The sequence below is a fragment of the Polistes canadensis genome, unplaced genomic scaffold (genome assembly GCF_001313835.1).
Source record: "Polistes canadensis isolate GaletaPanama2010 unplaced genomic scaffold, ASM131383v1 scaffold_4, whole genome shotgun sequence".
NCBI lineage: Eukaryota > Metazoa > Arthropoda > Insecta > Hymenoptera > Vespidae > Polistes > Polistes canadensis.
In genome coordinates, this window is record NW_014569551.1 from 2,273,811 (window position 1) to 2,284,730 (window position 10,920).

The following is a 10,920-nucleotide window of genomic DNA, read 5'->3' on the forward strand; positions in this document are numbered from 1 at the left end:
GTGTATGTACAACCAGTCGGCCGTTAATCTCATTATTACGACGCAGTGATGAGAATTGAAACTTTGAATCGAAGAAGACGCGATTGTTTTGTGTTTGATAAAAAAAAAAAAAAAAAGAAAAAGATAAAAAGTGGATTAAAAAAAAAGTAACACGATAAAAATAATTTTTTGACGAAGAAATCTCTCACTTTCGCATTAACATGTGTATATGAAATAATTAACAAGTTTTCTACACGCGCGTTTAAATAAAGCAAACGTGTAAATGATTATTTCTTTTCGTATTTTTTTTTTCTTTTTTTTTTTTTTTAAAAAAAAAAAGAAGCTTCGTATTATTCAGATTACATGCACGCATGACAGACGTAATCGCTGAAAGAATTATCGGTAAATAAATGAGAACGTAGAATAACATCGGCTGACAATTGCTATTTTACAAGTTACACCTTCAATAATTTAGAAAATTAATACGTAATTAGCACCCGCTAGCGATAACGAACGGTAAGCTAATTACGTTGATAAGCGAGCGATCATTGCATAAGCGTATAACGAAATTCATTACGTGCGACAGTAACGTCAATTTTATCACACATCATCGTGACGAATCTTTTCGATATATTTTTTTTTTCTTTCCCATTTTCGAAATAATATTGAAAGAGTAACGCATGTTCCTTGTATTTAACAAAACGTTTAACAACGACAAAAAAAAAAAAAAAAAAAAAAAAAAAAAAAAAAAAAAAAAAAAAAAAAAAAAAAAAAAAAAGAAAAAAAAAATCGTAACGAAAGAAAACGAAAGGCATATATTCCCGTGAAATAATAGATCGAAAAAAGTTAATAATTTTGCTTTTATTTTCTTTTCTTCTAGTGTATCAGACCGTAAGGAATATAATTTCAAAAGAAAAACAAAGGGGGGAGGGAGGGGAAAAAAAGTAAGCGCGCACAAAAGAATAAATGATTCATTATTATTTTTCCGAGGATCATGAATCAGATAGGAAATTAAGTAAGAATTTCATCGTATTACACTTAAAAAGCACGAAGGAAAACGACAGTGTCTTTTTATCGATTACACGTTACCTATCGAAATCTAACGAACGAACAAACCAATAAGGAGAGACGATATATCCGAGAAACTTGTTCCGGCCGAACGATTATCACGAATCCTTGTTGCACCGATGACGTCGAAGCATCGATTCGAACTTTTCGAGGTATCGTCGTTGGGTGCATCGTTGTAAAAAGGGGAGATGGGAATGAAGAAAGAAAGAAGAAAAAGGAGAACGAGCGGGAGAGGTGGGGAAGGGGAAGGGGAGCGTTAGGAAGGGTGGAAGGGTGATGAGGGGGGAAGGGGAGAAGGATAGAGAGGTGCCGTCTCGTCATTTTCGTCAATTTAACTTCTCCCTCCCGGTGGAAATTGTAAGGGTGTAAGAGGTTAGTTCGGCCCCCACCGTTGCACTTTTCGATGTCCGCCCCTGATTCGTTTTCCCCCCTACTACTGCCACCCTTCTTCGTCGTCGCCGTCGTCGTCGCCGTCGTCGTCGCCGTCGTCGTCGTCGTCGTCGTTGTCGTCGTCGTCGAAGCGAGGTCAATCGACAGAGAGGGCGAGAAGACGATCCCCACCCCTTTCGGCAAACCTTCTCCCCACCACGGCTACTCAATATCGTTTCATTACGCACCCCCTACTTCCATCCACCACTTCTCGTCTATCTCTCTCCACTTCTCTCCCCCTTTATCCACCACCACCACCACCACCTCCACGAGACTCGATCTTCTCGTTCCACTCTCTGGCGCTCGGCGACGAAACACGAATGCCCACGAATTTTTATTGTTACTTCCCGCGCTGCTTCCTCCTTGGTTTTCTCCTTACCCACCACCCCCATTCAACCAACCCCCCCGATTTTACCCTTCTACCTCTTCCTCCTCCTCCTCCTTCTTCTTCTTTCTCTCCTATCCACTCGACATTCTTTTTTATGTGGCTTTTAACGATCAGTGCCAACTGCACCCATCGAACCTTTTATCTATCATCATGGCTACGAATAATTTCGCGAATCAAAACGCGACGAATATCTATATGAAAAGAAATACATAACATTATATTTTCTAATTGATTCTCGTAATTACGATATTTGCGATAATATTATCTCGATTAATAGAATAACGTTTGGCTTCGTCGCAAAGTTAGACAAGCTATAGGATAGTTAGTAGAGAAAGCCGGTTCTAATGTTTGCAGCACGTGTTAGACTAGTAACAAACCACGCGTTTAGAGTGCTTAAAAGAAAACAAACTCCAAGCTAGCTTCGGGATGCATTTCTTCCTACCTAGTTCTCTACTTAGAGTACTCCACACAGTCAACGATGACGCGTTCCTTCTCTTGGTATTTCGCGTATTATTTAAATTCAAACGATAAACCGATCGACATGATGATGTTAAACTCGAAGTAATTTAGCATTCACAAATAAACATAGAAACGCGTTGTCTATCGTTAATCTTTTTCGAAACACGAATCGAAGAAGAAGAAGAGGAGGAGGAGGATGAGGAGGAGGACATTGTTGCGATCGGTTGTCCATCGTTACGTCCAGTTCCATACTCTCTCTCTCTCTCTCTCTTTAACGCGAATTACGTGCAAACGTTCGAACGAGGTGGATTAGAGCGTGCGTGATCGCGTAGAGATCGGTGGGAATTTTGAAAAAAATAAAAAATAAAAAAAAGAACAACCGTCGCCGCCGACAAGTGTTCCCTAGGACACGCAGATTTGGACAAAGAGACAGAGAGAGATAAATTAGGATCTAATTGTAAGTTATCAATGTCACGTTTCCGATATTGCACCGACACAACCGATTTCTCGTTTCTTTCGCGATACCTTCCGTTAGACTTCCCGAACGCGCACTGGTCGATCTTCGAAGATCGTCTAAAGGAAGTCGGAGGGGGTGTTACATAGAGAGAGAGAGAGAGAGAGAGAGAGAGGGATGGACGAACACACGCACACGGACAACTCGCGGAACCACCGCCGCGACGAACCACCCTTTTGGAATGTTCGTGGAACAAAAGAAGGTGAGTTGCAGAAGAAGGGAGGAATCCGCGAAAATTTCTCGACCACCGAAGCAGCGGAGGCGGCGGTGGCAGCTGCGTTCCTGAACGAACCAAAAAAAAAAGGAAAGAAAAGAAAAGAAAGAAACGCGAGGGAGGATGGAGAGGACACGCTTCCAACGGGGATGAGGGGATAGTCGCGAGGGAGGGAGAGGTCAGGAAAAAGAAGAAACGTAACGACGACGAGGACGACGACTACGAGCAGCCGAAGCGCAACACCGACACGCGCGTCTCCACACGCCTTCTTCTGCGACCGACGAAACTCTCCCTTCGACGAACCGGTTACAAGGGTGGGGAAGAGATAGAGTCTCCTTGGTGGGGAGTGTCGAGAAAGAAAGAGGAAGCAAGGAGAGGGAGGACAAGCTGTGTAAGAAAAAGAAGAAAAGAAAGCAAGAAAGTACTTTCGGGCGGCGGCTGGAATCCCGTTGTCGGTGGTCAAGACAGGCAACTCCTGCGAAATTCCGAACAACGCATACTTCTACTACCGGTCTCATAAAACGACATTTTCTCATTTTATATTCGACAAATGATAATGGAAACGTTTGGAATCTTTCGTTTGAATAGGACAGAATTTATTTTGATAATTTGCCAAATATTCTATCGAATCTAATTGTAGGAGGATGGAAGAATTAGGACGCGAAATAGAAAAAGGAAAAAATAAAAAAAAAGAAAGAAAGAGGAAGAAAAAGAAAAAAAGAGCAAGAGGAGAGAGCACGCGGAGAATCACCCTGTTGAACGCACGGATTCAAGGGGTGTATCGGTGTGTCTAGCAGGATTCGGTATTTCGGTTCGCAACAGGTCTCAGGAGCGGCGCGTGTCCCTCTCCTCCCGGTCTGTATCCCGCACACCGAGACAATCTCATGGACGCGCGCGCAATACACACACACACATATATATATATATACACATCTACAGACAGCACCACACCCACGCGAGAGAGGGCGAGCAGCTGTTCGTGTCCTCCGCTTTACTCACCGACTACGAAGACCATATTCTTTGTCCATCGCAGCAGCTCCCGTCGGATATGTCTGCGTTCCTGTATACAGCGGGCATAGGGGCAATCCGCCATTTTTGAAATCACATCTTAGAATATGGGTGTGCGTGCCGGCCGGGTGTGCCTGCCTCGTGTACCCGCGTGGACGTCCGCGTCTCCTTCGTCGCCGCCGCCGCCGCCACGAGCCTCGCCACCTCCACCTTTACAATCTTCTCCTCCACCTCCGCCCCCTCCTCCTCCTCCTCCTCCTCTTCCTCTTCCTCCTCCAGCACCGTCGTCGTCGTTGCCGCCGCTGTTGCCGCCGCCACCGTCGTCGCCGTCGCCGCCGCCACCACCACCACCACCACCACCAGCACTACTACTACTATCACTACCACTACTAACAACACCACCACCACCACCAGCACCGTTCTCCCTTTTCTCCTTTCCGTCGCCGTCGTTCTCCTCCAGCACCTCTTTCCTTTCGGTGCCGTCCCCACCACTAGCAGCAGCAGCACTAACACCACTACCACCACTACTACTATTACTATTATTCACCAACACGTTCACGTCCGGCAGCAACTGCACCACCACCACCACAAGAAGAAGAAGAACAACCACCACGACGACCACCACCACCACCACCACCACCACCACCACTACTACCACCACCACCACCACCACCACCACTACTACCACCACCAACGTTGCCTTTTCCTCCTCTGGACGTCGTCGTCTTCTCCTTTTACTACCCCTTCTTCTATTTCTTCCCCTAAAAGTAGACGCGGCACGCGGCGGAGTAGCGCGTGCTTCTCTTTCGACGTCACAAACGATCCGTCTTTCTTGTACTCGTCGTCCTCGTCCTCGTCTTCTTCGTTTTCGTCTTGATCGGCGTCGTCTTCGTCGTCTTCGTCTTCGTTGTCGTCGTTATCTTCTTCAACGTTTCCGTCCTCGTCGTCGTGGTGGTTGTTATACAGTCGACGTCGAGGGTGGCGGCGGCGGTGGTGGTCCTCCGTGCACGCTGGAGGGGTGCCGCGCACTCGGGAAGGGGTGCTTGCAACGGAGGAACGACGACTAGTAGCCTCCGCGTTTTCTCCGTCCTCGGTGCCACTTCTGATAGTGGGACAGACTGCTTAGGGCATAGGAACGCGCAAAGAGCACGTGCACGCTTGCGCCCTCGACTTTCCCTCTCTCCTCTCCTCACCTCTTCTCTATTCTTCCCTCACCGAAACGACCAGACTTCTTCTTCAACTATGTACGTATCTCTATCTTTTTCCCTTAACGATTGTTGTTACCTGAAACAAAAGACAAAACCCTTGTTTTTTTCTGTTTCTTTTCTTTTTTTTTTTTTTAAAATCCTTGTCAATCAAAACCCATTTCCCCTCTCATTCATCTATAACTAATAAATCTATTTAATATATTTGAAATATCTTACTCGTGTAAGAATTGCCGAAAAAAATAAAACGGGATATAAGCAAGTATCCTCTTTTTTTCTTTTACCCAAATAATAGAGAGAGAGAGAGAGAGACAGAGAATAAAAGAAACAAAGAAAGGGAAACAAGGTTTATAGGGGCGGATTCGCGCGTTCTACGGCCACGAGTCGAAATAGGAAGAGGGTGGGTGGGCGAGGACGAAAAAGGAAAATGTAGAGGAGGAAACGAAGAGTTGGAGGAGGAGGAGTAGCAGGAGTTGGAAGAAGTGGAAGGAGGGAGGAGGTGTGGGCTTGCACACGGCACATCGAGGAAAAGAGTGGAGGAGGCCGAGTGCGCCTAATATGCAACAAGAGAAAAAGAATTGGCGATCAATAGGTAGTAGCTGGTAAGCGTCCTTTCATCCGCCCCCGCGAACACCCTCGTCCTTTCCACTTGCCCTACCCCTTCTCTTTCTCTCTCTCTCTCTCTTACACACCCACCGGCTCCTTCTTTCTCCTTCTCTCTCTCTCTGTCGTCTCTTCGGCGACTCTTTCTCGTGTACACGCGCGCGCGCGACCACTGTTGCTTCTGCGTTTTCCTTCTCGCCTTCGTTCGTTCTCCTTCCAATCGTATCTTCTAATTTGCCCTACTCGAATTTTTCCCGTTCGAAAGACAGAAAGATAGAGAGAGAGAGAGAGAGAGAGAGAGAGAGAGAGAGAGAGATAGAGGAAGAAAGAGAGTGTTAAAAGTCAACCCTTAAATCCTATCGAGAACTTTCTTTATCTTCAAATATATCTCTCATCGATTCGATACGACGTCGTCAGGAATATGGGTTAACGTGTTACGAAGATTAGAATAGTTAGGACACGTGATCAAACTATTTGTAACTAGAATGGTAGTGGGTACTTTCTTTTAAACGTAATTTTCTTACGTTCGAATAAAACCCCAAGTCGGTCGACGCCTTCCGCAGGGTCAATGAACTTCACTCTCTCTCTCTCTCTCTCTCTCTCTCTCTCTCACTCACTCTCTCTCTCTCTCTCTCTCTCTCTTTCTCTCGTTCTCTCTGTCTATCTCTCTATCTTTCTTTCACTTTCTTTTCGTACCGACTGGGAAGAAAATTTCAGTGTCATTATTTTCAACGTTACAACTTGGCTCGAAAGGGGAAAAAAAAAAGAAGAAGAAGAAGAAGGACACTTTGAGAGTAGCCAATAGGGAGGTGAGAACAGTTGAGACGGAGTGGGATCTTGTATCGGCTTAACTCGTGCAAATATTTACCCGATGCAAAATAAAAAATTCCGCGTTCCAACGTGTTCTTCTCTATCTTTTTTCGGATTATAATATTATGCTGCTATCGTCGATCATTTTAAATATCATTTGTTAAATGATTTCGATATATATATATATATTTTTAATGTATTCCTCTTTCGGAATACATTAAATTGTTTTTTATTTTTGTGTAACTAATTAAATTGAAAATATCCTATTGATATTTACTACCCCTCTCTCTATCCCCCTCTCTTTCCTTCTTTCCTTTTTTTCATATATCGAATATGTAAAAAGAAAAGAGGGAGCGTTGGAAAAAGCATCTTATTTGATAATATTTGCATATATATATATATATATATATATTTCGGTAGGGATGGTGAAAAGGACGTTATCCGTCGTGGGTAAGTATCGTGAAAGGCACAGAGAGAGCGACAGCTGCAGACACGAGCGTGCCTTTCTAGATGCGTTTGGTATAACACGACAGAGTTCTACTACTGCATTCACCACGAGGCGCATGCATATGTGATGGAAGAGGAGTCGCCAACGACTACGACTACGACGACTACGACGACGACGGCGTCATTGAACCTTCGGAGGGTTTCCTCTCGCTAGAGGGAAAAGCTCTCCCAAAGCTTTAAGCTGTGTGCCGGACTACTGGCGTCGACGCTTAACCCTTTCATTGATCATCCCTACTCCCACTCCTATTCCTATTTTCACTACCATCATCGTCATCCTCATCGTCATCATAATCATCATTGTCATATTTGTTTGTCCACGATTAACGCGTTCTATCGATAATTTACTATTTAGTTATAGTACATTTGTGTACTTGTTTCATTAAAAATCATCGATTTTTGGGATAATCGTTAAGACTTTCTTTCGGAGAGCAACTTTGTTAAAAGAGAGAGAGTGTGTGTGTGTGTGTGTGTGTGAGAGAGAGAGAGGGGGGTGGGGGAAGGAGGGAAGGAAGTAATTCAGCTCTGGATGCAAGCTGAATATATAATCAATTAATTAAAACTAATAACATGCTTGGCCCACTTTGCATCCATGGGTTTGCATATTCGTCTCGCTGGACTTTCTTACGACCCCACGACCTCAAGTACGCGTGATGGTAAAAAAGTAAAAAAAAAAAAAAATAAAGATACTCTATAATAAGTAAATAACTATACGATTATCATAGTAATAACGTTTATCGATCAATGTTATTCTTCAAATAGATTGTTATAAAATGATTCGTTTGCTATTATTCCACTAGTTTACTTACGAAGAATATATTATATATATATATAGAGAGAGAGAGAGAGAGAAACAAAGAGGAAAGTTTTGTATGTGGAAACTCACAGTGGTAGAATAGGTATATATAGTTATGTATGTGTGTGCATGTGTGTACACAAGCATTGCGCTAGAACGTGTAGCTTACAGGACCAACGTGTTCACGTGAGTTAATCTTCGAGTGCGTACGTTTAATGCGATACCTAGTAGAAGTAATTCGAGAAGCGGGCCCTTCGTTGCGAATAATCGACTGGAGAATTATATTTATGTATAAAAGTGGCCCAAAATAATATAACACATTATTTTATATAATTGATATTAAATAATTTCAACTAAATCTTTCCGCGTTATTTATTATATTAAAAAAAAAAAAAAAAAAACCCCAATATAAGAATTTCGTTATTGACTTATCCAAAAAATTTGGTGGTGGTGGGTGGATTATTCGAAAAAATTCGAACACAAATACATAGTTGAATTCGAGTTTTTCGAAAATAAGTAAAAAAAAAAAAAAAAACAAAGAAAGAAAAAGAAAAAACGGAAAGAACAGTATAGTACCTTCCAGCCGACGTATCAGCACACCTTGAACAGTCACCTTACTTACTCGACTCCTAATCGATTTTCCCATTACGCGAATCCAGGGAGCAGTTCGCGGAGGCGCACGCACACACGTACGCGAAAGGGACATTTACGCGCGCGCGAACACCTTCCTCTCGCCCGCATTCTCTTGTTTCTTCCGCGTCGTGTCCAGCCTGCATTTCCGTTTACGAAGGAAACACAACACACCTTCCTTTTTAAACTCCCTACTCCGTTCTTTTTCTTTATTCGGACATGGGGAGTCCCCCTTACGCGGCGTCCCACCCTCCTTTTATTTCTTTTCATTACTTTTCGAGTATTAACAACGAGTCCTAATATATCGATCTATAACGATGTCGAAATCGATTTTTGACAAATTCCTCGAATCGCTTAAAATTGTAAAAATAACAATGACCCTCCCCCTCGTTCTCCCTTTCAAGAAAACCAAATTCATCCAATTTCCTTGCCTAATTTCGATCTTCTTTTTGATATCGATCGAAGTTAGCACACGTTTCGAATTACACGCCGATTGGTTCTTACGCGAGAGAAAGAAATAGAGACGAGGATAGAAAATAAAAGGGGGAGAAAGAAAGATAGAAAAAGATACGCGTTTTCATCCGAGAGATAAGGAGAAGTCGAGATAGTTGGAAGTTTGCCAAGAGAAAGAGAAAAAGAAAGAGATAGGAACCTGGCCCTGTTGCTTTTCGACCGAGTCCGACTAAGCTCGAACGTTAGAATATAAGATGCGATCGAAAGAGGAGGAGGAGGAGGAGGAAGAGAAGAAGGAAGGGCATTAACGTCTTATACTTTAGTTGGAAATTCTCGAACGATTCGTTGCGTCACGGTTACGGTTGCTAGATCGATAGTTCGGATGAGTATTTTTATGAGCGACAACATGCGCCCTCCACGTTCACCAGTTGCATCATCCCTCTCTTCCTTGTCCGTTACAAGCTAATTTATTATAACAGATAAGATAACTTTTACCAAACAACAACAACAACAACAAGAAAGAAAGAAAGCAAGAAAGGAAGGAAAAAATAAGTAGCAAACAATCTATATGGAAATAGTATAAATAATTGTTGAAGAAAAAAAAAAAAAAAGAGTATCGTTACCAAGTTCACAATTAGCTTATCGAGAAAGTTTCCTATCTTTATCTCCCTCTCTCTCTGTAACGGGTTAGATATCAACCTAACTATCCATCTCTCTCTCTCTCTCTCTCTCTCTCTCTCTCTCTCTCTCTCTCTCTCTCTCATTTTAGGTGCGGTACATTTGATTTAAAGAGGCAAAAAGGTCTTTCGGTTCCGAAACGCCCGGTGGTGTCGGAAGGTTTCTCAAAGATGGAAGGAAGGGACCGATGAGTGAACGAAAATGGGATGGAAGATGGTAAAGAAGAAAGGAGAGAATCAGGAAGAGCAGTTGGAGGGCGAGTAAAGAGTGGTAGGTAGTAGTAGTAGTAGTAGTAGTAATAGTAGTAGTAGTAGTAGTAGTAGTAGTAGTAATAGTAGTGGGGGAGTAGTCGTTGCACTCGGTTTTTTCCGGCTCGTGGGGGAGTTGGTGGGTGCGAGGCAAGGGTGCGTTGGATTCGGTTACTTGGTCTCACCCCTTGGACCCACCTCCGGAGTCGAGGCAACGAGCCAGAGAGCCCTGTACTCTCACCCTCCTTGCTCTCCCCACTACTTGCATCGGTACTACCACCACCACCATCACCACCACCACCACCATCACCACCACCACCACTACTACACAACCTACTACTACTACAACTATCTCTACTACTACCTACAACTTGCAGCAGCGCCGGCAACAGCCGTCGTCTCTTCTTCTCTCTCACTCCCTTTTTCTCTCAGTTTCTCCTTCTCTTTCTAATTCTCTTTCTCGTTTCTCGTTTCTCTTTCTATCTTCGTTGCTCGCGCAATGTCCTCCGTCTCCCTTCCACGCGCCTCAGCAGCAGCGGTGTACTTCTCGTTTTTTTAACGAAGGATCCGCTCAATACCTCGGCTGTCATAACCTCCCGGCACCCTCCCAGCACTCTCCCAGGGTGGTGCTGGTCCGCGCACCTCTCTCTCTCTTTCTTTCTCTCTCTCTCCCTTTCGCTCGCTTTCTCTTTTTCTCCCTTTCTCCTTTTTCTCTTTCTAGCTGGTGCAAGCCTCCGCAGGGCCCACCTACTCCTTCTCAACCCTTCTCTACCCTTCTCCTCTCGTCCATTCCTCTTCCCAGTTTTTAACGTTTCGTTCGACGTTTCCCTCTGGGTACTACCGGAGAGAAAGAGAGAGAGAGAAAGAAAGAAAGAGTGAGAGAGCCAAGGGGGAAGTGCATTTCGTCGTTACTTTGTTTTACGTGCTTCCTCCC

At 43.8% G+C, this 10,920-nt stretch overlaps 1 protein-coding gene and 1 long non-coding RNA gene across 6 annotated transcripts in view; one reads left to right on the forward strand and one right to left on the reverse strand.

The window, feature by feature from the left end:
- The window catches only part of LOC106787154 (mushroom body large-type Kenyon cell-specific protein 1), a 28,893-nt gene extending 24,617 nt beyond the window's left edge, over window positions 1-4,276 (reverse strand). For 3 of the 5 annotated variants that reach the window (XM_014749309.1, XM_014749283.1, XM_014749275.1), the window contains exon 1: window positions 4,051-4,275. In XM_014749309.1, coding sequence (XP_014604795.1) covers window positions 4,051-4,144 — 94 coding nt within the window. In that variant the 5' untranslated portion in view covers window positions 4,145-4,275. Of the gene's footprint in view, window positions 1-2,306; window positions 2,909-4,050 lie in introns of those variants that run through there. The other 2 variants (XM_014749294.1, XM_014749301.1) reach the window with 2 other exon arrangements.
- Window positions 4,277-5,567: 1,291 nt separating this feature from the next.
- LOC106787182 lies at window positions 5,568-7,862 on the forward strand. Its single transcript, XR_001381749.1, has 2 exons — window positions 5,568-5,866; window positions 7,098-7,862. It is a non-coding gene; the product is annotated as an uncharacterized LOC106787182 (long non-coding RNA).
- The last annotated feature ends 3,058 nt before the right edge of the window (window positions 7,863-10,920 follow it).